At 49.1% G+C, this 27,617-nt stretch overlaps 1 protein-coding gene across 1 annotated transcript; it reads right to left on the bottom strand.

Annotated features, from left to right (window-relative positions):
- LOC102562818 (sulfhydryl oxidase 1) lies at window positions 1–26,745 on the bottom strand. Its single transcript, XM_019500186.2, has 12 exons — window positions 26,457–26,745; window positions 17,462–17,562; window positions 12,032–12,080; window positions 11,427–11,517; window positions 9,491–9,581; window positions 8,689–8,834; window positions 7,641–7,805; window positions 7,343–7,472; window positions 4,905–5,027; window positions 4,584–4,731; window positions 2,147–2,323; window positions 1–1,283 (listed from the first exon to the last, which is right to left on the bottom strand). The coding sequence occupies exons 1-12, from the start codon at window positions 26,692–26,694 to the stop codon at window positions 577–579; spliced, it is 2,166 nt and encodes a 721-aa protein (XP_019355731.2). The 5' UTR covers window positions 26,695–26,745; the 3' UTR covers window positions 1–576.
- Window positions 26,746–27,617: the final 872 nt, after the last annotated feature.

Below are 27,617 nucleotides of genomic sequence, written 5' to 3'. Positions count from 1 at the left end.
TTTAAAATCATTGATTTTAATCAACTTTTCCATGTGTATTTCAGCTGCTTTCTAAAGAAAAATGCCTTCTCATTGGTTGATATAATAATTACAACATGCAGATTTACAACTAAATAGAACCTTTACACTAGGACTTGGGATATATTCTTACCACCAAAGTGGGTATGCTATAAATAATGTAGATTTATTAAAGCAATTATATAGCTTAACATTTTATATTGTTAGTATATTAGAAAATGGCAAAAGAGAGATTGTTCTTGAGTTCCACAAAAAGTCAAACTCTTAATGCAGTACAAGCACACAGCCCACTGTATCTCAAAGATTTTTATAGAAACTCATGGATTCAGCCTATTTACTTTTTATTTATCATTGGCTCTCAAGGCATTCAGATTTAGATCTTAACATGTTTTGTACTAAATTCAGATTTAATTTTAAACAAGATTTTAAAAAATAATGTATCTGTAAGTTAAATAAAAATTAATTTAAAATGTTAAAAAACTTGGATTTTAAGGAAAAAAACAAAGGATAATTTTTAATCAACCCTGACTGGAAATAGCTGGTCACCCACTGCAAGCCTCATGCCATGGGGAACCTAGGGCGGCCCTTGCTGGACCCCAGCCGTATGTAGAAGGTGTACATGCCCAGCAGGCACATGGAGGAGAGGAAGTACAGGCTGATGTCCAGGTGGGAGTAACCCAGTCCCAGCACATGGAACCACCGGCTTTTCCTCACACCATCATCTCCTTCCTCCTCCAGGACACCAATGATCTCCTTGGACTTAAGCCCTCGCCTTCTCAGGTGCTCCTGGGCAGCTGCATAGTCAACAGCCCGGCGACTGTTATCATCTGTCATCAGTAATGGTGTGGTGTCCCTCTTGCTTAGATGCTGCTTCTTCTTGGCTGCCAAGGCTGCAGCTTTTAGGGCTTGCCATTTCTGAGCAACCATCTTTCTTCCCACAACTGGGTCCACCTGCTCTGTCCTCCTTTGTTCTCCTCCTTCCTCCTCCTCTCTTCTCCCTTTATCCTCCATCCCCGCTATCCCATTGCCCTTGCCCTTGACTCCAGTTGTCTCCTCCGCATCCCGGCTGTCCCTGGCCAACAGAAATTTCTCAGGTTTTGTGTAGGCAAAGTAGATGTTGACTGGTGAGTAGTGACCCTTGAGGAAGTGCAGGACGGCTGCCTCATCCCATGCATGTTGTCCATTGATCTCTTTGTGGCAGGAGGGGCACATGTCTGGGGGAGGCCACTGCATCTTGGGGAATTTGGGGTCCTCCGTCAGGTCACCTGAACAAATCAGAGCAAACAAGATTCAAGACACACTTCCAGCAGGTTATGCAGCAGCAGCATGGCCCAGTGCAGTAGGCAGAGCATTTACACTCCTGGCAGGAGATGGGCAATCTTAGAGAGATGTCCCTTCTGCTGCTATAGCCAGGCTCCATCTACACCAAGCAGTGCAGGAAGTGTACCACAGGGGCCCATCCAACCCCTACTGGGAAGTCACTCCCTTTCCCCACTCCCCAGTCATCTGCAGTAGCAGCTTCTCACATGCCCTTTGTCACTGGGGAGTGTGAAGAGGGGGGGACATTGTAGCCTTCAACAATGCCAAGAACTAGGTCTCAACCCTGGAGCTGCTTTCTGTCCAGAGACCCTTCCCTGCCTCCACTGGCTGGGACAAGAACTGTCTCCTCTACTTTAGAGAGCAGCAAGGTTTCCCAAAGACTGAACAGGCTCTTCTCATTGTCCATCTTTACCAAACAGTCTCTCTTTCATCCAATTATGTGGCCACACTGCTTTGATCACTAGGTGGAGGAATCTATGTGAATGCTGGGAGTAGGGCCTCCTACAGTGGTGAGAGGGGAGGCTGCAGTGGCAAGGAGGAAGACATTTGTTCATCTGTCCATGGGGACACTTGTCCTTTCTTCCCCTTCAGCTGTTAGCAGCTTATATACTGATTCCTCCCTTAAGTGGACTTTACAGGTATGTGGGGAAGGGAGAAAAACGGTAACCGTATACCTGGGTGGGAGAAGCAGGAATTATTAAATAGAGCATTTAGAGAGCTGTCTTTTGATGAAAGAATTAACTAACAAAGCTGTACCTTCCTACACTTCTTGCCTCTCCCCAGTTGTGGCCAATGCCATCTGTGTTACCTGCCAGCCTTGCGTTGACCCGATTGTGCCTTGACCAAAGCCAGAGGATGGCTTCATCCAGGCTCTTCACTTGGTCCATGGATTCTGCTGCCATTTGTTCAAAGTGCTCTGAGCAGGTCTCACAGCCAAAAAAGTAACGGACATAGCCTCGCATAGCACCAAGGACCTCTAATGGACCTGGAGGAAACAAGACAGCCCTGTCAAGGCAGCATGCAAAGCTGAGAATATTCTCCATCTCAGAGAGATGCCACAACTGTGCACAGCAACCCCTCTACCACCCCAAACTTCCCTGCACTCCAAAATCCCCTTCATTTCTTCCTGGCTGCCTGCCAGCTCTCTGAGGCTGGGTGGGACCAGAAAATTGCAAACATCCCCCAGAGCAGCCAGCATTGGGTACACTGCCCCATGTAAAGATCTGCATGGGGTACAGCCAAGGGCCAGTCAAAGAAGCAAGGCTTCTCCTGTCATTTAGGACACATGCATCCTGGGACAGCACAGGATCCTGGGCCTTGTTGGGCAGTGGGGCCCTGATAGGCTGACAGCAATGCCAAAGTCTGACTGTGCAGTCAAAATAACATAGATTCTGCTAAAGAAATGCTCTAGTGACTCTGAATTCAAGGAAAGGTCAGAAGACCTAGAGTTTAGACTGCAGAAAAGATAACTGAGGGGAATTTGATAACAGTCGTCTAATACCTCAAGGCAGCTCCAAAACAGGGTGGTGACAAACTGTTTTCTGTGGCTACAGGGGACAGGATAAGAAGCAATAAGCTTAAAATTGCAACTAGGGAGACTTACCTTGGATCTTAGCAATAACCTTCTAACTAGGGGCATGGTTCAGACAGGTTACCTGAAAGAGGTTCCAGAATCTCCACCACGGGAAGTTTTTAAGTGCAAGCTACATAAACACTTGGATGAGATGTTTTAGACTGGGATGATCCTGCCTTGAGCACGGGCTGGGACTAGATGACCTCCTGAGTCCCACTTCCAGGAATATTTTCCTACAATTCTGTGACTGCTTATCTCACCCAATTCTCCCACTGAACATATAAGAGCTAGATATCATTTCAAGCTGTGGTCTTGTTCTCATGTGATGTGTGGGGGTAGCTAAATGGAGATGTCAGTACTGCCTTTGGCTCATGAGAAGAGAGTGCCATGCAAAGCTTCCCAGTGATAAAGGCAAGGTACTGACATGCTGCACAAAGGAGACCAGTTTCCACCAGCTAGGCAGATGGGAATTCAGGGCTCCAACATATGCCTAGAAGCAGCAGCAACAAAGCCTCTTACCTCACTGCTGTATATGTTTCATGTAGGGGCGGGGAATCCAGCCAGAAATGAAGTGAAGACTTTGGAAAGAAGTGAGCAGGATGGTGCTATTGTCTCAGAGTGCATCACACTTCATGATGCATCTGGTCTAGGGCATTACAGACACCCTGGATATAGGTGATGGATAGAAGATCTCTTCACCCATAGAGATTGTGCCTCTGCATGGCTGCAGAAGGAAAGGGTGCCCAACCTGACAAGTGACTGCCATAATGCTGCTGCTACTGACCCACCTGACCTAAGCTTTACACTCCAGGATTCTACAGCAAAAGTAAGAACCATCACTAAAACCACTGCTATAATAAATGCAGTAATATATAGTTGCTGAGATAGGTAGAACTAGGTGGAGAGAAGCAAGGGTTACTTCTATGCTTTCAGTAGTGGGAGAACTCCTTGTCCCCAGTTTCAAGGCTGCTCCAATACTAGGTTGGCTTCTGCAACTCTTCTGGTGGTCAGAGCCACGTTCCTCACTCCATTTTGGGCACACACAATAAGACAGTTCAATGCTGTGCAGAATAAATAACATCCAGCCCTATATAAAAGTGACTGGGTTGACTTCTGTGGACAATGACTTGAAATTTCGAATCTGTAACTTTAAATGTCAAACTTGTTGTTTGATAAGTTTGATTATTTTATAAATAAAGTTATAAAAAAAGGGGACTGGGTTAACTGTAAGACAAAAACAGGCATGAGGGAGATAACTGCTTTTTCTCTGATGTCAGAAATTAATTTGGGAACATTGGGAATATGTCTGAAGTTGGTAACAGAACTAGAAGTTATTTGGCAGAAACAATGAAATAGGGTGCTGCTATATTAATTGCAAGTACGGTGCTGCTATATTCTGAAAAGTTATGGAGGGGTGTCTTGAGCCTAAAAATGTTGAGAACCATGTTTCTGGATTCAGCCAGACCTCCTGGATAGACTTTATTTTTTATGGACAACTCTGCTTCTCCTGGTATCCAACTCTCTTCTCTCTAGTCTCCTAATAATGTTAGAAGTTTTCTGATGCCCATGCAGCATCAGGCAACCGTAAACTGCTTACAACAGGATAGTTTCCACACCACTTTCTGTATGGCCATATTGGCTGATGTAAACTAAATGCACAGTTATCTTGTACCTGCATTCCGCGCACTGTACAGTGATGCCTGCACTGTCAGCAGGTGGAAGAGTGTCCAGATGGAGCAGGAATATCCCCGGTAGCGAGGTTCACTGCCCTGGCAACCCACCCATGTCACACTGTTTGTCAGCACCGCTGGATTTGGAGGCTGATGGGGAAACAGACAGGGGTGAATTTACAGAAAACAACCCCAGTGAAAAACTGAGGGAGGAAGGGAAGCAAAAGTAGGAAGTTGAACCCCAGTGAAGGGATTCAGGCAACCTAATACACCCTTTGTCCCTCCTTACAGTGCAGAAGGGAAACACTCTCTAAGTGTCTTACATCTTTTTTATTCTTCAAGGCTTTCTCCAAGGCTCTGTGGGAAATGTTCGGTTCCTTCACCTCCTCCAGCCAGTTGTCCAAAGAATGCAAGAAATTCTTGACAAAGGGACGTCCAGGAAAGTACTACACCAAAAACAGAGAGGAGGAAATACAGTGAGTGACAAGTCTCAACCCTGGTCATGCCTGAGGAACACAGATGCTGTGGAGACTCTTGGCTTTGGGTCCAGAAAGAGTCTGGAGAAGTTACAGCTTTGTGGGCAACATAAAACAAATGTGCATGTAGCAACACAGTCCATGCCCTAGCTTTGCCACAAATGCTCTCTGTAAGTGAGACACTGCTTGTAAGGAACTCAGCTATGACAGGCCCAGTCGCTACCAGAATGGGAATGGTAAGAGAACACTGGCTGTGGGGGAGCACCCGGCTACCCATGGCTCCAGCTGGTTATGAAGGACCCTTTTCACCAGGATCCCAGAGGCTAGTGTTAGGAAGTCTCTTCATCTGTATTCAGGGTGCTTCCCATATGAACAAATCAACCCTCAGGCCAAGAGCCAAGATCCAAATCTTGATCGCAGCTCCAGATCATCTCCAAGGAACACAGAAAGCTACTTTGACAATAAGCCAACTAAAATCCGATTAGTATCTGCACTTTAAAACCACAAGCACTCTAGGGACTGGGGAACTGAGTGACACACACATCACACAAGCAGAAAGAAAGACCCACATCACAGAGGCATACATAGAGAGAGAGACAGGCAGGACTGAAGGACAAAAACAGCAGGTGAACAAATGAAAAAAGAAGAATAAACAAAACAAGAGGCAAAAAGCACTTGGCTGTTACTCATCTGTCATACATAGGAACCCTGTTATGCTATATAATTAGTAAACACACAGGAAAGCAGACATAATCACCCAAAACTAGGGGAGTGGCCATTAATTGCTGATCCTGTCATTTCTGCTGGAGAAATCCTGGTGGCACTGCTCCATCTAGTGGCCAAAGTCTGAAACATCATGGTTCAATCCCCAGCACCAGCTATTTCCAGACTAGAAACAGGTTGACACCCAGCTCTCAATTTTTACAGTGAGAAAACAGCACAAATGGAGGCTGCAAAGTCAACACTCCTGCCCTCAAGAGCAGTCCAAGACCTATGAACTTTGCTGGAGGAGGCGAGCATGCTTGGCAAGCTGAGTTCCTTGTGCTATTTCAGCACTGGATCCTCTGTTGCCTCTCTCTGAAGAGCTGTCCCCTAATCAAAACCCAGTATTGCTACAGCTGTTGGATGCCATCAAAGCATTTCCCAGTACAGACTCTTCCTGTAAGGTTGCAAAATAAGACCAAAAGCCATAGAACCTCTCCACATCTCCTTAAGTATGTGAAGGAGAAGGCAGTCCCCATGCTCCTAAGGGAAGGTGGTGAAGTAGGATATTCATTTAAATAATTCAATAATTCCTCTGTGTTCAAGACAGCCTTAACTCAGTGTTCAATGACAGCCTTAACTGAGGTCTGGCAGTAAGCAGAGGAGTTTAGCAGATTCGGCACAGCTATGCCAAGGCACCTCGCCCTGACCTACATGAATCCCTGCTATCCTAGCCCTGCCCTCCTCACGCAGCTAGTCAGTCAAATTCCAACATATGGATAAGCAGCTGCCAGTCATTCATATGCCACAGGAAAGGAGACATTTCAAAGCTGCTGAGTCAAGGAGTGGTGCCCTCTGCACTCTGATGATATGGCCAGTTCAGGGCTTAAAGGCAGAGAACAGAGCAGAAAGTTGGGAGAAAACAAAACTTCAAGTTGAGGATGGAAGAAACAGCAGTGCCACCATTACTTCCCCTAGTGGCAGCTTGGCCCAGGCTGAATCATTGTGCATAGGTACATAGGGTTTCAAAAAGGAGTAGCACATGTCAGAGGTGGATGGGGCTGGTCAGGTCACTTGCATAGGTCAGAGACGGGAAGTAGGGATTTTGTTCCCAGCTGAGTGGTTGATGCAATCCTGTTTCTGGTAATAGTTAAACAAAGACCATATCCACATCCAGGGCTCAGATCCAGTGAGAGCCTGGTGTTTACACACAGCCATACCTGTGAGCTTCCTACAGCTTGGTTGGGCCACAGCTGCACTGGAAATGCATGGGAAAGACACTGTCAGGAACATATGCCAACCAGAATGTGGCATTTTCAAACAGTTTGACCTCTCCCAAAGTGGCCTGCCACATTGTTAGGAACCAGTTGAAATGGACTTGGGATGAATTAGTTTGCAAGGAACAGCCTCATTAGCTGGGTAATTAATGCAACAGCTGGCCTTGCCTCTAACCTGACAGTGGGGCAATCCAGTGATTTTCCTCTCTGTCTGGCAACACCCAACACCTGCTCTCAGGACGTGGGGATTGGAAAACTGTTCAGTCAACTGAAGCCTTGCCTGGTTGAAGTCTCCTTAGTGCTCACCTTGGTCAACACTGCCACATAGCGCTTCAGGGCCTCCAGCTGCTCTCCCTCCAGGATGGAGAACTTGGCTGTCTCTACCCTCAGGGAGTGGTGCAGTGCAGATTCCAGGTCAGCCATGTAGAGCTTGGAGCTGAAGAGAAAAAAATGGAGCACTGACAGCCTGGTGGGTCTGTCCACATTGAGAGGGTCACTCCCTTCAAGCTCCTCATGTTAGTCATGATTCAGCATCTTAATGCACTCAGGCTTCATAAGGGAAGAAATTTGGACAGACAGAAGAACAAGAGAAAGCATTTCTTACCTGTCAGCATAATTCCAATGGGTTGTTTCTGTTGGGTGCTCTGCATCTGGCACCCTTGAAGGAGGAGGTGTTGTTACATTCTGGGCTTTTAATATTAGAGTCTTGTCATTAATACCAGACAGGCCCCTGAGAAAGGAGGTGTAGGATGATCGTGCCTCCTCTTGCCTGTTAAAGAGGCAAAGACAAAATATGAGAGATGTCTCTGTCTCCTCTCTACCCTGATAGACCCCCAGCTGCCAGACCCCCCCCCCCCCAGCCCAGGCATATGAGATATCACACCCTGAAACAAGAGGAGACTCCTTACCAGGAGTGTATGAAAGGCCCTTTCTGGGCCTCTTCACCCTCTCCCCATGCATCTCACCAGCCCCAGATACCCCCTCTCTACTCTACTTTCTGCAGCCTTCTCTCACCCTATGTTTCCAAGAAGAGCATTTATTTCTGCCTCTAGCAGCAGAAGAGAAGTGCCAAGTGCTGCCTAGAGTTCCTTGTCAGGAATGTGAGAGGTGACTAGGAAGCACTTTAAATGTTCTACCCTCCTCAGTCTACACCAGCAGTGCCACCCCCCAGGGTGCTTCAGGGAAGCAGGAAGAAGCTAGAAAAATCTCACGGTGAGTTACTGTCTGCAGCCAGTTCCCCTAAAAGATGCACTTTCCTCTACCTTTCATACAATTCCTGCTCAGCTCTGGAGGGGTCAGCTTTACCCTCTTCAACTCAACACCACCCTTCTGAACAAGGGGCTGTAAAACAGCTTTAAAAGATCAGATAGAAAGGGCGTTCTCTATCAAAGTCTACAGGTTGGTAAAGCAGCTTCCACAGAACCCTGATGAATGTCATTATCCAGGCAGTATCCAAGCATCCTAAAAGCTACCCACAAAGGCTGGGATTCACACTTCCTGCCCAAGCACAGGCAGCCTGTCCATCATCAGCCCTAACCACAAGTGCCAGGATTCAAACCCTCAGTCTCTGGGTACAGCACAGGTAAAGCTTTAACCAGCTAACAACAGGGGTGGTCTGTTTGCAACCTGGGAATTAGCAGGGAAGCACTCACACAGAGATGCGAGAGAAGGAGCCGTTGCTGACAAGCAAGTAGGCAGAAGGGAAGGTGGTCACGTTGTACTCCTTCACCAGCTCCTCCTCATTGCTCAAGACTCTCCTGACAGCAATGTTCATGTACTGCTGCATGTCCAGGGTCACCTGAAATGCCAGATGCTCCCAGGTCAGGCTACCCAAGGCACAGAATGTCCCAGGAACCAGGCCCATCACAGCAGTTTTCCTCTGTGGGCAGAGCTGACCTTAGGGAGTTCAGTGGGAAGCCCGTAGCTCCTCCAGGCCAGCAGGACAATTCAGTTCCAGTATAACCCTTCACATCCTCCAGGCAGTGCCCAAACATTACCTGGCCCTCCCAATAGTCCCAAGAGGTAGAAAAACATTAACTGTCATTGGAGACACACAGGGGGTAAGGGATTGGTCCAAACTGGGTGAAGAGATGAGTTTGAAACCCATCAAATTCTGGCTCTTGAGCCCAGGGCTTATTCATCTTTGGAAAACTACTTGGGTCTCATATTCTTCCCTCTGCAGCAAATGGTATGTAATATCTATGGAAACTAGAAGGGGCATAAAGAAGGGCTCCAGACTAATGTTATGCCTCAATGCCAATTAAACTCTTCAGAGGTGCAGGGTGTGGAAGGAGAACTTGCTCCTCTGGTCATACTACTTCGCAGAAACCTCTTTGCGAAAATAACTGCCCTCTCTTTCTATGTGCTAACAACAACAAACACAGGCATGTGGTGGGGGGGACATCATCACAACTGCAGGGGCTAGAGCAACATAACACTACAAAAAAACATCACCTCTCTGCCCACAAAGGAGTCGTTCTTCTCAAAGATAAGGGACAGGTACGCAACTTTGTTTTTCTGAAAGAATCCATGAACCTCCTCTGTGCTATAAGGGAAAAAAAACAAGACAACAGGACGGGTTGTCACTAAGACAGGAACGTTCCCCCCACGTAAGCACTGGAAAAGTGGCAACAAGTGCATAAAGAACAAACAGGCAGCACCACTTGGGGCATAACTCTTCAAGCTGGGAAATGGCCACATTATACAAAATCTGCAGAATCATGGGGTTGAAAGGAACCTTAAGGGTCACCTGGTGCAGCCCTGCAGATGAGTTGAAGTGCCTGTAGAAGAAACAACAGGCAGGAAAGCCCACGTACCAGGTGCCATTCCCAATTTGACTGATTACAAATCTGGTAGCAAAGTTTTTTGTTTTTTTTTTAATTCTCATGTGCAACTCTCCTCAGAATTCTGGACAGAGTTTATCCAATTTTTCCCAGCTGAGATGGCCATTTCCATAATCTTGTTCCCATTAGTTCTTCAGCCTCCCCCACCCCTACAACCCACATTCACCACCATCAGGCATACTGAAAATTGAGGTGCAGTATTCATTTTGGTTTTAGGCCATGCCTAAGCTATCTTCTTTAATTTCTCCCTCATCTTTAGCACACAGTAGCCCTAACCCTTGCAACATTTTTCTTTGGGTTTGTGGAGGTTTTTCATTTGTATGGCTGGAAGTGTTTTGCTAGGTGTTTTAACATCCTTTGTGAGGTCTTAGTTTGCTTTGGGGCAATTCTCTCTTTATCCATAACACTTCCTGACTACTCACACACAGCTTTCTTTGCTGATCAGTTCCTTTTTTAAATTTCTTACAGGATTCCCATGTACTCCTAATACCGTATTTTCTGGCATGCAACACACCCTGGAATAAGACAGACAACTTGTTTTTCAAAGTCAGAATGAAGAAATAAAGATCTGTCCTTGTAATAAGTCACTGAGTAACAGCAGCTCAGGAGTCCAGCCTCGCTCACTATTCTGTTTCCTGTGGAAGATGTGCAATTTCTTCTTTTTGTCCCCCGCAGCAGAAGCTTGAGCAACAGAAACTGCTGTTGCTGTACTTCCTTGCTTATAGTGCACACCCCAATTTCCAATTTGTGGGGGGAAAAAGGGGTGTCTTGTATTTGGGGGGGTGTGTCTTGTATTTAAAGAAAATAGCATATCTTTGAGGTGGTTCCTTTATCCACTTTGGTCAGGAGCCCTTCCCCACAACTGTTTCCCCCATTACTTGGGATACAAGATCTAGACAGTATGTGCATCTTTGACTTGCAGGAATTCCAAGTCTCATCCACATTCAAATCTCTGGGCTCCATATGTCAGCTAACTTCACTTGGTTCCCTTTGATTTCTGAAGGGAAGACTTTGATAAACAAGTACCTTAGTACTGAACAATTTTTGTTTATCCTTTCATTTCTTTTTAATGATGCCAATGCCTAGCCATTTAATCCTACTGCTTGTTTTCTCTGATCAGAACTTTTGAAATCAAGAACCTTAGTTATAGACCTAGTTTTGTTTATTAAGTGTCCAGAAAACCTCAAAAAGAAAGCCTGGGAAAGGCATCCAGTCCACTCCCAAAGGAATTCAGTTAGAAATGATAAACATGAGTGCTTCTAAAGTGAGCACCTGATTACTGTCATTATCAACATGTGTAAGAACCTAGATCTGGAGCCAAGAAACATAGCAGAGTATCCATGACAGAACTGCTACTAAAAGCCTTGTTATGGATGACTCTGTTCCTTTCCTGATCTCTCACCCCACAAGACACCAATGCTCCCCCTGCCCCTGGAAAGATCTCATCTCTGAGCCCAATTGCATGCTACTATATCTCTTTCTCTCACAAACATGCACACACACTAAATACAATTGGTACTGGTGTTATTCCATTACCCTCCAGTTACCTGCCTGGCTCCAATGGGGGATAAACATCCTGGTACTTCTCCAGGTGGGTGATTATGCCCTGTCTCAAGGCCTGAAGGCTGGAATCAACATCTGTGGAGGGAACAAAATACACAGAGCTTAACCCCACAGCAATCTTCACAAGCAGCCAAAGGTGGTATCTGTTGGCTAGTAGCCGACACAACCTGTCCCAGCTCCAGCTCCCATCCATACTGGGTCCCTCCTGTCTTGCTGCCACATCAACTTCGCCTTGTAGAAGAGGGATCAAAATGCTACTGGGCCTTACTGGGCACCTCCCCAGTCCATATGGCAGTCTCTGCAGCCCAACGGTTAAGGGATCAGGGCAGAGATGCACCTCTTTTGTCAGGTTCAAGTTTCACTGACACCCTGCAGGATTTTCCCTTTCAGAGGCAAGGGGTTGTCCTAGAGCTCCCTCCCACTGGCAATGCCCCACCTGCCCAAGTCAGGGGCACTGCGCTCCCAGCCTGCCCCAGCTCCAGAACTCAGCAAGCATGGGGGCTGGCTGCAAACTGAAAGGAAACAACTCTGCAAGGAGAATTCTGACCGGGGTTTCAATCAAAGGGTTAAAAGGCAACTGAATACTCACGAGAGATCCTCTTTCCATCCTCTGGACTTCTGGAAAAGGCCTCAAAAAACTGAAAAGAAACAAGAGACAATGAGTTAGTGTGAGTGTCTTGACAGCACTTTAAACCTAGAGCACAGGGATAAACAGAACAGTCCAGCCCACAGAGCCTGGGAGTGGAGTCCAAAGACCTGGGCTCTATAGCTGGCTCTGCCACTGATCAGCTGAGAGACTTGGGCCAAGGTTACCAATCTGCAGGGAGAAGGAGAATTGCTTTAAAATCAAGGGATGAAGAACACGGTGTAGAAGGTACAATCCATTAATTTCTAAATTGAACAGTGTGAATAGAAGTTGCAGATTTGTACAAGGTCTGTGCAGCTTCTAGGAACATACAGATCAATTGTGCATGCGCTCACATGCACACATTTGTTCTAATCAACCAACACAATGCAAATTCAACAACACTCCCACAAGCAAACTCATTCAGCATTTCAAGTGGCCTTTTAGCCAATGCTTTGGTGAACAAACAGATCTTTGCACCCTAGAGGGCAAACACCAGCTGAGGCTTGACAGATTAAGTGAGAGGGAGGGAAGTAGAGGAAGTAGAGTCACCTGTCAACCTTCCCAGAATTAGCCCTCAGAGGTCCTGTCTTGTGACACCCAACAAGTCGAGGTTAGTGGACCTGGACTGTAGGAACAGGGTGCCAGAGGCAGCCCCCTCACAAAACAAGAGAGCATTACAGAGAAAGCTCCATGTACTTCATTACCTCAGGGCCATCCTAACTCCAGAATCTGAGCGTGCAGGTTTTGAGAATACGTTTCTAGCTTTGCACTTTTAAACAAAGCCTTTTGACTGACCCTGTCTCAGTTTGCACCAATTTAACAATTGCCTCAGCCTGCAGGGACCCTGAAACAATTGAACTGAGTGGCATAAGCTAACCTGATCATTTTGCAAAATCCTCTGTCTGAAACCTGACCAGTATGATATTATAGGCCAAGAGGCAATCAGCACATTCTTACACTCCCTCCAGAAGTGGTGCAATCACCTACCCTGGAAATCTTCAAGAGGAAACTGGACAGTCACCTCTCTGGGGTCACCTAATCCCAGTTGTCTTTCCTGCCTACTGCAGGGGGGCTGGACCTGATGATCTTGCGAGTTCCCTTCCAGCCCCTGACAATCTATGAATCTATGAGGTACCTGAGTTAGGATAGCTTACTGCTCCACCACCTAGTCCTCTCTCCTCCAGCAGCAGCAATGTGAGCAAATGCTTATCAGACTGAGGACTCTTGATCATCACCAGCACTCCAGCTCATACTCACTAATTCCCCACCTTTCCTTCCACATAACTAACCTCCTTTTTGCTTGTGTCCAGAAAAGTGATTTCCATGGGAGTCTGGGGAGTTACTGATTTACAATCACTCCTTCTTGGCCACCAGCTCCATAAGGGGCATTTCCCTACCAAAGCTAGTGAAAGGCGGAGACAGAATGGATGTGCATCAGTGTGCAAGGCACTATCCTTAAGCAGCTGGGACTCGTGCTTGCAGTTACTAGGAAGGGAGAGTTTCTTGTGGATCTTCTACCCTTGTTGCAGACACAGCACAAATACAACCACTCACATGGGGAATCACTAGTGTGGGCACCACTTCCACCAGATTTTGACCAGTCAGAAGTTGGTGCATACAAGGTAAAGAAAAAAGGAATCAGAGAAGTCCATGCCTCTCTATCACCTCTGCTAGCACATAAAGGCTGATAAGAAAAACCCACAGGATTTATCTTTGTGGGGAAATGAGCAGAATATTAAAACATTAACCAAATTGCTGACATTTTTTTCCAACAGCACTCACCATTTACTGTAGGCAAAAAACAGTCATGTTAATATTTAGATGTTTTTATAGTGACCTAGAGGTTCTGAGTGATGTTCAAAAACCCAATAACTATCAGAGGATAACATACCATTCAGATTCCCAAGGTAGATGAAAACATAAGTTTTGCTTTCAGGGACAAAAAACAAGTGTGTTTTCAGAGAGATTCCTGAGCTACTTTACCATAAAATCCTACTGGAGACAACGTGCAGCAGTTCTTACTGCTATGTAGCAAGGTAACATTAGCTGTTAGTGAACAGTAGGGTCCTGACTTTGCTTGGCTACATTACAGATGCCTTGTCTTCACTAGGCTTCTAGTGCAGGATAATTAAGATTACCTCACTTAAAAGCAAAACACGCATTTCTTTTTAGATATGAAGACATAGCCAGAGATTTGACTGTACATCCTGCTAACTATCTATTAATTAATTTGACTTAACAAAAAGCCAGAGAATAGCACAGAAAGTGAATAGTGAAAGGAAATTTTAAAAATTTTCCCTGCTTTACATAATCTGAAGGGTCACAAAAATGTGATGATTCTCACCAAGAAGGATTTTCATTGACCCTTTCTCTTTGAAGGAGTTCTTGGAAACAGTCCTGTCTTTGAGTCAGAGCATGTTTGTGGCAGACACATTTAAAATAGACAGACACTGTATTTCCCTTTGCACCAGATCAGAGCGCACCACACCATTCCCCCAGCCAGAACTGATTCAATCCTTAAACATCCACTTTCATCTGGGAAGGAGCACAGGCAGTGCAAGAGCCACACTGGGCCATTGAGAAGAGAGTGATGGAGACTTTGTTGGCTTTGTCCCCCGGACTCTAAATCTTGGAGAGCGCTACCTATGGAGACTCCCAAAGGGAACACACAAAAGGAACAGCAGCAAACCTCCAACAAAGACTCCTGTAATGTGCTTGGCATCCTGTGTGTCCCTGTGCCACTTTGTAAATAATAATGCATAGTGATGTTTTCCTGTCCCCCTCCTTCTCCTGTCCAAACTTCAAAGTAATTCCAAATTCTGGGGATTAACCACCTGTTAAGAAGACATCTCTGAAGGTTTGGCTGAAGCCAAACTTCAATCCAACATAAGCAAATATTTAAAGTATATTTATTTACACAATTCGCTTCTGGGTATGGGACAAAGGGGAAGAATTAGAAGTAACAGCCATCAACAGCAGAGCCATCAGGCATCCTCAAAATAGCTTGCAGATGGGAAAAAATTTCTCTTGGTGTCTCTGTGGCACAAAGACCCAGTAGCATAACCGGAGGGGGGAGAAGAGCACCAGACGCAGATGCCAACTTTGGGGAGAACCAAAAATAGCAGCCTCCATGTTAAGGGCCCAACCATCACCCCCGGCAGCCTGGTTGCAACCCTGCTACCCAGGAAACAATAAAAAAGGGAAGCCAGGTCACCTCCACAGTGCTTGCGACAAGACCTGAAGTATTTCTTCCAGCATTCTTGAACAATTCTATGCCCTGCCTACCCTAATCCCTGACAAGGCTGCATATATGCACATTGGATTCTTTACTTCCTACTCTGGAGTGCAAGGAAGAGGTGCTGCATGGTTTTAAACAGCTGCTGTGTGTCACTCCCTAGGGGGCTGCACTTCACAAAGGAGGATATGGGGTAATTCCTAGGTGCCAAATGTCATTTGGAAAGCCCTTGGGGAGGACAGGGGTGTTGTTACCCACATAGATGCAAGATCCTCACTCATCAGAGCAGACAGGAAGGCCACAAAAATGGATCTCTTAGCCAGAAGGGGTACTCTATCACACAGGGTGTTCAGCTAACAGGCACTCTCAAGAGGCCTCTCTCCTAGGAAATGAGGGGGACATCAGTGCTACTGGAGGGTCTCCATGGCAGTAGGCCACATATAGATGTCATAGATTTCATAGACATTAGGGCTGGAAGGGACCTTGGAAGATCATCGAGTCCAGCCCCCTGCCCAAGGGGCAGGAAGTCAGCTGGGGTCATAGGATCCCAGCAAGATAAGCATCCAAATTTCTCTTGAAGGTGTTCAATGTAAGTGCATGAACCACGTCCGGTGGCAGGCTATTCCAGAACTTGGGGGCTCGGACAGTGAAGAAATTTTTCCTTATGTTCAGCCTGAAATGGTCTTGCTGGAGTTTATAACCGTTCAACCTTGTCATCCGTTGGGGCGCTCTGGTGAACAATCATCCCCCAGATCCTGGTGAACACCTCTGATAAACTTATAGGTGGCCATCAGATCGCCCCTGAGCCTGTGCTTTTCCAAGCTAAAGAGCCCCATAGATCTCAGCCTGTCATCGTAAGGTCTGTTTTCCTGACCTCTGATCATGAGCGTGGCTCTTCTCTGGTCTCTCAAGCTTCTCCACATCCTTTTTGAATTGAGGAGCCCAAAACTGGACTCAGTACTCCAGATGCGGCCTCACCAAGGCCGAGTACAAGGGGAGAATGGCGTCCTGGGATTTGCTTGAGAAGCATCTATGGATGCAAGCCAGCATTTTGCTTGCTTTACTGACTGCAGCATCACATTGAAGGCTTATATTTATCTTGTGGTTAATCATGACCCCCAAGTCCCTTTCATCTGTAGTGCTAGCCAGCGTAGCACTGCCAAGCCAATAAAGATGCTGCAGGTTTTTCCTCCCAAGGTGGAGAACCTTGCATTTTTCAGTGTTAAACACCATCAGGTTCTTGTCCACCCATTTCTTGAGCCTGTCACGGTCAGCCTGGATCACCCTCCTGTCCTCAGGTGTGGATGCTTTACCCCAGAGTTTGGCATCATCGGCGAACTTGGCCAGTCCGCTTCTGACTCCAATGTCCACATCATTAATGAAGAAGTTGAACAATCTAGATCCAAGGACAGAGCCTTGGGGGACCGCACTGGTCACAGGGCACCATGACGACTGACTTCCGTCAACCACCACCCTCTGAGTCCGGCCACGGAGCCAATTCCCCAGTCAGCGGATTGTGGTGGACCGGAGGCCACAGTTGGCCAGTTTTGCCAAGAGGTGATCATGGGATACCAGATCAAAGGCTTTTTTGAAGTCAAGATATATGACGTCAATCTCCTCTCCCTTGTCCAGGTGATAGGTCACCTGGTCATAAAAGGAGATAAGATTGGTCAAGCAAGACGTACCCGCAACAAACCCGTGCTGGCTATCCCAGCATCTGTGACAGATGACATCAAGACATCTGTGACAGCTGCTCCCTGAGCCACAAGGCCCACAACAGCTTCCCAGAGACAAGCTAATCCAGTTTCCCCTGGCAACCTTTTTAAGGGACAATTCATACATAGAAAATTCTTCCTCCCTGCCTTGTTCCCCATAGCGAGAGAACCACCCTATATACTAAACATTTTTTGCTATTGAATCATCAAGATAAACAGGTTGGTGGATGTCTGAATTGGCCTGTGGCCAATTACTGTTATTCAGCCCCTCTCCAAACAAAGTCAAAACACCATGCAATATGCAGACTGGGGACCAGAGCTATTGAGGAACTGATCAAGAGACTCTTGGATATCATATCAAACAGGCTGCAGCCCTGATACCAGGCAAATGAGACAGGCTCTGCTTTCCTCCCACCCCTTCCCAGCCCCTGTAAACTTTACCTTTAAAGTTGGGTACCCAGTTATTCTAAAGTCCCTACACACTTTCTCATTGAATTCATCGGCACAGTTGACAGCACCAAGTATCACCGCTGGTCTCCATTCTAGAAGGACAGACAAAATGACAGACATGGTTAAAAGAGCTGAATTACCTCTGCATTCAGTGCAATTCTAGGAGCACCTGCTGTTAAAGAGCAGGTGCTAACTCCAGACTCAGCAAGTACAAAATGGGGAAGAAACACAGCATATGAGGGGAGTCAGGGATTCCAGGGGCAGCTTTTACTAGAGGGCAATCAGAGGTGTGCTGATTAGATTACAGACATTCTCTCAGCTACTCCCATCATAACCTCACCCAGCGAAGGAGTCCCTGAAGGAGTTCCCAGCTACTCCAGCCTATGATCTTTGCCACAAATCACTGTATGAAATGCAAGAGTAGAGCTAAGCCTGAGGGTGTCTACTGTACAGCACTTACCCTTGCATCTGCATAACTACAAGGTGCCTACTGGCATGCTGGGCAGCTTCTACTTCTAGCTAAGAAATATATTGATTATGTGAGCGGAGGGAGTTAGACTGGTGGGGGCACAAGGCAGAGGCTAAGTCATGGGCCCATCCCTCCTCTCACCTACATATGGTATGACTTGTACTAACGTAGCCTAGTGGGATCCCCATAGTCAGGGAGCACAAGGTAGAGCCCTGCTTACTCGCTTCTAAAACTGGTTCTATATGCAGTGAAAGTAGTGCGAGTGTCCATTTCCCAGACACAGACCCCACTGGCTAGTCCAACAGAGCCCTATGGCATAACAGGTACATCCCCCCTCAATCTCTGTCGTTTTCAAACAACTAAGTGCTGACACTTGGATCCTGCACTTCCACGGTCAAGACCTGAACTCTAGGAGCAGCACCTGCCTCCTGTGTTTCTAACACCATACAGAAAAGTCACTTTAGCCACAACTAAACATAAAGCTGCATCTAGAGTAAAGGATGGCAGCTGTTTAACCACGCAGAGCAGATACTCTGCAGTAGCTGAGCACAGCAAGTAAAGAAGAGCATTCTACATGAGTCAAATCACTCAATTAATACAGCACCAGCAGATTTTAGTGACAAGGTGAATGCAGTGCTCCAAGCTGGAATGTGGTCAGCACAACAGGGCTCAAACCCTTTGGATCATGCAGGTGGCCATGGGACCCTTTCATGCTCCTGTCAAGGCAGGAACTCAGTCTTACTGACCTGACCTCAGCCTGCTCCTTCACCAGCATCATGCCCAAACTCCATACCCAAGCCATGTTTGACAACTGGTGCAGGAAGAACACCACATACATAAACAGCAGGAGCACTCAGCATTTGCCTTGAAGGGCTCCTCTCCAAGTTGTGCATGGGTTGGCAGTGCCCACATGTCCACTACTTGAGGGATCAGCGAGCAGCGTGTGCTAGTGCTCGGATCCCGCTTCCAATGTAGCACTGAACATGGGCCCCTTTCAGTGAAGGTAGAGGACAACTCCGAGTAGCTCATGGTACTCTCAGCAACTCCCCTACTGTTCACAAACCAAATACCCACAGTCCAGTCCCAGCATCCCCCCTCCACAGCCTGAGGATGCAGGGATCACAGCACCACTGCCTGGCTCCTGCTTTCCTTCCTGTCAAACTGCCATAGTGTGAGTCTGTGCAGCCAGGATGAGTGCTGTGAACTCCTAGATCTCAACTGCAGGTACTGGAGGAGGAAGGGAGGGAGGGCAGAACCCTTCTGTTGAAGCAACAGCCTCTTCCATGCCAACATGAGGAGGACAGTGTCTTCCCAGCCCCTCACAGGGACAGGCTGAGCTGAGAGTCATGGGGAACAGGAGGGATCTGAACTAGTGCCAAGGGCAGAATTGGGGAGGAAGCCAATTCAGAGCTGCTAATCCCTCCTTCATAAACACTGGTTCTCAATGTCCTTGTGTGCAAAAGCTGATAAATCCAGAACATTTTATTCCCATGCTCCCTTCCCCCCACGCAAAAGATTGGAGGTAGGGAGCTCAGCCAGCCCATGAATTGCAGAGCTTGGGCTCTGGCTCCGGGGTGCAATGTTGTAAATCAGGTGTGTGACTGCTACTCCATAACGTGCAAGGGGCTGAGGCCTTATCAACAGTAGTGGTCATCATGAGACATATTGGGCATGGAGACCCACCCACCATAGGCCAGAGAGAATCAATTAGCTCATTCTAGCCAGTCGACTCCCAGGGCCAGAGAGCAGAAACAGAACACAGAACTGTGGAAAGCAGCCAAAAGTTTGTTGGAAATAGCAGCAGTGGGCAGGCAAGTGGAGCACAATGAAATCCATTAGCTTGTCTTCCAGCCTCCTGCCATGGCTGTGTGACTTAGAACAGTTAATATAGAGAAACTCTTGGGGAGGCCAAAATGTTACTGGCCAGCCAAGCACACTACCATAAGCACTAGGCAGATGTTAGCACAGCTCTCACTGTATAGCTACATATAAATGCCAGCAGTAACAGGTCTGGGAGGGAGGGAAGCATTAGCCATCAGCACACAAGGGATCTGCATTCAAGGGAAACACCAGCCCCTTCATATATCCCAGCGCTTACGAATCACTGCTTCTGGCACAGAATCCAAAAGACTGCTCTGTGCTTTTATTGCAGGGGCAGAAACAATACAGCCCACAGGCCAGATTTGGCCTGCCAGGCTATTATATCTGGCCCACAGGGCCCCTCTAAAATTTAGACAATTATTACCGGATGAGACACTGGTAGCAGGAAGTGCCGGCTACAGCACCAAGCAGCTCAGGCTCTGGTTGAGATGTGACGAACCTCAAACCTAACTCAACATGCCTAGCCCTGTCCTGTCCCCCCAACCCCCAGAAGCTTCTGAAGACCAGAAGCTTGTGCCTAGCAAAGCCTCCTGCCCTGGCAACCCTGTGGCTGTTCCCCAGCCCTCCCTCCATCCTAGAGTGGAAATTCAGGTAAGAATGGGCCGGGGGGAGGGGTTCGTGGGACTCTAACATGTGCCACTCCCAGCTAGAGTGCCAGGAGCACCACATGGAGGCACGGAGCTGGCCAAGCCGGATGACGTGGGACTTTGTGCAGCTCCTGAAACTCTAGCACACCACTGACCCAGGCTGGCTCTGTGCCGCACTGTGTGGGTCCCAGCCATGCAGCTGGAATCACGTTCTGCTGGGATGGGATGGGATGGGCTAGCTCCCCACCTCCCACCATACCTCCAACACACACCCACACCCTCCCACAGCCCCCCCCCACACACTGACCCCCCCCATAACCCCATACCCCCACACCCTACCACAGCCCCCACACACTCCCACCCCATCAAAACCCCCCACACACCCCACACACTCCCAATTCTCCCACCATACCCCCAACACACTCCCACACCCCACCATAACCTCACGCCCTACCACAGCCCCCACACACACTCCCACCCCATCATAACCCCCTCACACCCCACACACTCTCAATCCTACCACCATGCCCCCAAACACACCCAGACCCTCTCACAGCCTCCATACACTTGCACCCCACAACCATACCCACATCCTCTCACACAATCCCACCCCAACCACATAATCCACAACACTCCACACCCCCACCTTCCCCCACCCACCATACCCACCCACCCCCAACCACACAGACCCCACATACACCCTCTTATCCCAGACACATAGTATACAAGAGTGACTGTATTTTAGCTATTATGCAATCACCTCTAGATACATTACACAAATACACATAAATCAGGACAAAAATATTTTTTGAAATAAAATTAAAATAAGTTATAGTAGATGTTTGATTTTTTTTTTAGTATAGAATTGGTTTTCTTTCCCCTGGTTTCAAGCTGGCAACACTCCCAAAGGAGTACTTCCAGAGCAAGGGGAAGGATGTCTGATGGCAAAGGTCAGGGGCAAAACTTCCAGTCCCAAGATGGTGACCAGGGGGCAGGGCACCTATCAAGGGGCGGGTCTACCCTTGCAGCCCTCAACAGCTCGCCAAAACTTGTTAAGTTGCCCTCCAGCCGAAATAATTGCCCATGGCAGTTTTATTGCATGAGAGATCCACGGGGCATGCTCCAGGCATACATGTGCCCGGGAGAGTGGAGCATGAACATGAGCTTGGGAGGTTTCAGATCCAGGCAGCTACAGAAACACTATGCCAGAAAGGGCAGTCCTTTCTCTCCTTTGCCGAGAAGAGTGAAATATCCTTCTGCCCAGTATAAATGAAGTAAACTACCTCATATACTTAATTTCAGAGCTCTAAAGACCCATGCTTATCTGGCTGGCAGGGAACTCAACTTACTTCTGGGGCTTTGAGGTGGTTAAGACTACTGCAGTAGCTGTTAACCTATATGAAATGAAGGGTGGGGTGGTTGGGGCCAGGGCTCATGCATGAAACTACTATGGAGAAGAGGAACCAACACAGGAGTTCAAGGGACCCTCAGGAGCAGGGCTCTGCTGCTTGGGGCATTCACATCCTTCCCTCTACCCTTTCTCTGCAGAATCCATAAGACACCATAACATGCGAAATCAGGCCATGGAGTCCACTGGCACCATTTCATTCAAAAGGAGATGCCAGAGCCCCCTACAAGCCAGCATGATAAACCACATTGGTACTGGACACTGGCCCAGAGTCAAACACTCCCTGCAAAATAAGCCAATCAGAAGGGTGCTTTCCTGCCTCTCATTGGACATAGCCTTTGGTAGGATTGCAAAGAGAAAGCAGTGCTAGCCAGGATCAAGCTCTGTGCAAACCAATGCTGTGCAAGCTGCCAGTCCTGTCCTGCAATACCCAACATCCTGCTATTTCAGTCCTGAGCTCTCAGACAACTCTGCCAACGCCACTTCACTCTGACCCCCAGCAGCCCTGCTATTCCAGTTCTTCCAGGGCTGGGTTCCTGTTTCAGCTTCACCAATGCCTCAGTCCTGACCTGCAGCACTTTATCCTGGTCCCCCACCTGGGACGCAGGCTTCCCAAAGCTCTCACATTCTGACCAGAGCTCATGGTAAGAGATATGTCAAGACCTTTAAGTAAGCAGAGATAAAAAACAATGGCAGTGTTGAGAGGGGATGCATTAGATAGGATACAGGACAAGTATGTAAAGCAATGGCAAACAGAGAGAACAGCCCCCTCTCCTATTAGAGCAGATCCACAAATATGGGGCAATCAAGGAAAGTGACAAGGCAGCAATTTAGCACTAATCAAAGGATCACAACCAAGGATAAAACATGACACCATTAACCTATGGAAGCCAAGAGTTTATCAGGATTCAGGACAGGAAGGACATTTATGTGGACAAGAACTTCCAGTTGTGCTAGACAGAAAGGAATTACAATGGCTATAAACCCACACACTTCAGGAAACAAGCCAACCACCACCTAGTGGGCCTGGAAATCAAGGTCCTTTAGGGATAGGCTGTTCTACAATACGGATTCTGTCTTCTTTTTCCATGGCAGCCAGTGATGGTCCAAGTCAGAGAAAAAAAGTGGGGCTGAATGGGCCACTGCTCTTTACTCTCCTGAGGAAAGTTTGGTAATCATGGCCTACACAGGGCTTATGAGGCAGTAACTCCTCTCTTTCATGAGTATAGAGGGGAATTTCTAAGGCAGGGGTGTCAAAGTTATGGCCTGCAGACCAGATTCAACCACAGAGCTGTGTCATTTGGACCATGGTGTTACCTGCCTCAATGTAGCACACACAACCTGTCTGGTGTAGTATGCATGGGGCACGAGGCTGGGCTAGATCAGATCCACAGACCAATTCCATGTGCTGAATCCCGTGTGCAGGGCTGCTTCCAGCACAGGTGCCACATGCATCGTGTTTCCCAGACCAGCTGCTGTTGCATGTAGTTCGTGCCCTGGACCAGCCACATACACAGACCTAGCTGCCTTCTGGTCTCTACTTATCAGTCCCAGGTTCCATCCCTTCTTCTTAATGAGGCCCAAGGGGCATGCACCTGGATTTGCACAGCTTAATTTACTCAAAGGGTCAACACCCCCCCACCCCCAGCAAGATTTCAGTTAGAGGCTCTCTAATTTCTGCAAGAAAGTGAGGATTAATCCCACTGACCCACTGTGAAAAAGCCAGGTGGCATAAACTCTCAACAAAACATCATCTCTTGGCACAAGAATTCAAGGCAGATTGGGCAGGCTTCACTCCTCATTGCCCCACAAGGTTTCTCCTTAAAGATCAGCCTTTGCCCAGTCAGATTCATGGAGCTTTTCCAACACTTTAATTTATGGGATTCGAGAGCAGAAGTGGGCAAAATGATGGATCCAGAGGGCAGCCAGACTCCATTTCCCAGAAGCCCCTGCCAATGAGGCTGGAGCCAGTTTCCATGGAGACCCCAGCAGCAGCCAGCTATGATAGGTGGGGCTGTGGTTCCCATGGAGATTGGCCCCAGCAGTGCTGGCAGGGCGGGGAGCTGCTTGGGGGCTGAGCTGGGATCTTGCAGCGGTGACAGCGTGGTCCAGAGCCAGAGCAGACCTGCGATCTGCAGCCTATGTGCTCCAAGCAGCATGCAGGGTGTGGATCACGGCTTTGCCCCGGCTCTGGACCATGCTTTCACTGCTGCAAGATCCCAGTTCAGCCCAGGAGCAGCTCCCCACACTGCCATGCACTCTGCCAGTGCTGCTGGGGCTGGTCTCCATGGAAACCAGCCACAGCCTCGTGGGCAAGGGCTGCTGGGAAATGGAGTCCACTGCAGGCCAGCTTCGGCCAGCAGGCTGGACTTTATCTGCCCCTGTTCTAGAGCCATCAGAGAAGCAGAGACCAGATTTCCTCTAATGCCCTGCATTATACACAGACTTTTGGGCCAGAATGCAAAAGAGGAGGGGAAAAACAAGTCCTGTCTGTGCTGTCATACAGACATTGCAAGGGGTCTGGACTTGCTTGCACCCTCCTGTTCAGGCAACACCAGTGCACCCACATGTATGCCAAAAGCTAGACCAAGAGCTCACTGCTGCCTGCTTATTTGAACTGTGTTGCAGTAGGACCTAACAGGCCCTTGCAGGCAACTGCACCAAGCCCTGAGCTAGAGTTCAGGAGAGCTGTGCCAGGCCCTCACAGCACCCACCTCTATGCAGGGAAATCACAGGGGCAGCATTCATGTAAGAAATGGTGTCACTAAAGGGACAGATCCCCCTTCACACCAAAAGCAGGGTGTATTTTCTTCACGGGGCAGGAAACCATGGATTCTTAAGTGGAGACTCTCCAGCAGAGGCTCTCCGTGTCCTTGTTTGTTAAGCATCAAGCTACCATCTGTCCATGACATGGGAGCACAAACACTTCACAGCCACAATGTCAAGCCCAGGCATTAGAGCCAACACAAGTTAAAACAAGTAGTACAGCATCTGTCAGCATACAGTTCCACCCCCTGCTACCCACATGGGTCACCAGTTCCAGTCAATCATGAATATTGTTAAGCATTTTCCCAGGGGGAACAACCAGGGAGCTGCTGTCAGCAACTGCCGCCCAGCTCAGTGCACGGGTACACCATATGCAGATTGGTTCTCTCTGGCCTGCAGGGGTGGATGTCTGTGCCCAATATGTCGACCACTGCAATATGTCCACACCCCACTACACAACTACATACAACTACCATCCTCACACCCTCCTCATTATAAACTCCCATGTAAGGCATGGCTAAACCTGAATCGACTGTGATCAGGCTATGGAGCCTTCAACAAAATGAAACATAAAATGAGCCTTACAAACTCACCATCATGTCCCTGTGGCAAAGGAGTTCAGACAGCCCAGCATATATTAACTAACTGACTGCCCTCTATATGGTCCACCAGAGGGAGCGAACAAGTCTGAAAGATTGCAGTAATATTGATGGATCTACTCTTAAATGGTTGGAGGAGTCAACTTTCTGAAGTCATACATGAGAAGAAGAATGTTGACCACAACCACTACTGTTGGTAAGGCCTCAGCCCCTTGTAAATATACAAGTAGCAGTCACGCACCTGATTTATAACATTGCACCCAGAGCTGGAGCCCGAGCCCGAGCCCTGCAACTTATGGGCTGGCTGAGCTCCCTCCTTGGCAGCAAGCCTGGACTGGACAGCATTAACTCTCTGCCTGGCCCTCCTCTTCTTCCAGAAGCTAGTAACCTCACTGTGTGGTACAGGGATCCACACACCAGAGGACCATCCCCACTTGTGCCAATGTCCTTCGGGTAGGTTCTCCCTAATGCTCCCTCTGTCAGACCGAGAGTGGGAAACAAAATCCATTACTACTTCTGAGGCAGCTTAGGATCCCCAGATTGGGACAGAAAGCAAAACGTTATTCAATGACCAGGCTGGGTGTGATAATGGGCCACCCCATTACTGGCCACCACTCTCCAGAAGGATGAGTAAGGGAAGGGCTGAGGCACAGCACACTCCAGAGCAGGGTGATGACAATGGATCCCCAGAGATGCAGAATAGCTAAAATCCCCCCTGTGTTTTTTCAGCTGGGATCATTATTCTTCACCGTCTGTCCTAAGCTACACAGCGTGGCACCACGCATTTCCAAACAACTACCACTTTCCACTTGGGGGGGGGGTAGTTTATTTAGCTCTAGGTACCTACAGTTAGGGCATCAATTAGGCTGTTAAACACTTAAGGATCCCTTGGGCTGAAGCGGACTCTGACCTCACATGAAGCCTTGCGGAGGCGTTCACCCAAAAGGCCCTTTCTGGAAGCTGCCCCGGCCCAGGGGACAGGCCCAACCTTGACCTACAAAGGCCAAAGCTGCAGCCGTGACCATCCAGCACGGGGGGCCCTTGGTGGGAGGCCAACGCCTTCCTCAGAGAGACTTGCTGGGGCCCATCTGAGCCTGGGCTCTACGAGATGCCCCAACGCCCGCCCGAGCCTGCGCTACCGGGCTCTGCCGGCACAACTCCAGCTTCAAACTCCTCCGCCGGGGCCAGCCCAGCCCTCCTGCCGGGCCCGGAGAGCCGCAGCGGGAAGGGCCCGAGGGGGCCGGGGCCGGGGCCGGGGCCGGGGCCGGGCACTCACCCAGGATGTCTGCGGCCAGCGCCAGCCACGTGGGGGCGAAGCGCTTGCAGTGCCCGCACCAGGAGGCGTAGAACTCCACGGCCCAGGCGCTGCTGGAGTTGAGCACGCTGCGCCCCAGCGTCTCGGCCCGCAGCAGCACCACCGGGTCCGCCGCCGAGTACAGGCCGGCCTCGGGCTGGGGCCGCGCCCCGGGCAGGGCGACCGCCAGCACCAGCGCCAGCAGCAGGACCCGCGCCATGCTCCGTGCCGCCCGCTCGCCCGCCGCCGAGTGCCGCTCGCTCCGGGCCCGGCCGGCGGGGAGGAGTCGCGGGAGCAGCGCCCGCCCCGCCCCGCCCCGCCCCGCCCGGAGCCGGCCCGGGCCCGGCCCCGGCCCCTGCCTCGGCTGTGCCCCTGGTGCCGGGCGGGCCGAGGGGGAAGCGAGGGCTCCGCCGGCCTGGACCCGAGGTCTGGGGAGCCCCCAGGCCGCCCCACTCCCCGGCTTCCTCCCCGCTGGGAGGCCCCGGGCCCGCCTGCGCTCTCGCCGCCGCTCCCAGCCCCGTCCCGCGGCACGGCTGGCCTCCGGGCTCAGCTCTGCGGGGTCCTGCTCGGTCCTGCTGCCTGGGAGCTGTCCAGCACCGCTCCCCGCCCGGCCGCTCCCCGACTCCCTGCCAGGGGCCATGGGTACATTCATGACCTCCAGGGCTGCGAGGGCGCGTCCCTGCACTTCCCTCACGACGAGGGGAGATTAGTTCCCGGACAGACCCGCTCTCCCAAGTTCCCTCTGCCGGCTGGCAAATATTTGTCCTCTGCTTCTTGTCTCCTATTCCCCCCTCCTCCCTCTCAGTATTGTGCACTGGGAAGTGTGAGAGGGGCTGTACAGCCCGCACAGCAGGGAAGGGGCAATGTGAACACTGAGGAAACTCGAGCCTGTGGCAGGAGCGTCTCCTTGCCAGCTCCTCGGGGTGGGGATGGGGGAGGCCCAACCTGTAAGACAGGACAGGGGCACCCTGAGGACAGCACTGAGGCAGAGAATTGCCCTGGGACTAAGAGGAGGTTAGTGCCAGAGAGGAGTTGGTGCTCACTCCACTGTAAAAGGCGACGGTTCGACCCACAGAGAAGACAGTAACATCTGGACTAGAGGGATGTAGGTAGGGAGTAGCTTGGTAGGCTGGGAAGAACAAA

This window comes from Alligator mississippiensis, chromosome 5 (genome assembly GCF_030867095.1).
Source record: "Alligator mississippiensis isolate rAllMis1 chromosome 5, rAllMis1, whole genome shotgun sequence".
Taxonomy (NCBI): domain Eukaryota; kingdom Metazoa; phylum Chordata; order Crocodylia; family Alligatoridae; genus Alligator; species Alligator mississippiensis.
Note: the sequence above shows the minus strand (reverse complement) of the source record. Positions and strands in the feature narration are given on the sequence as shown.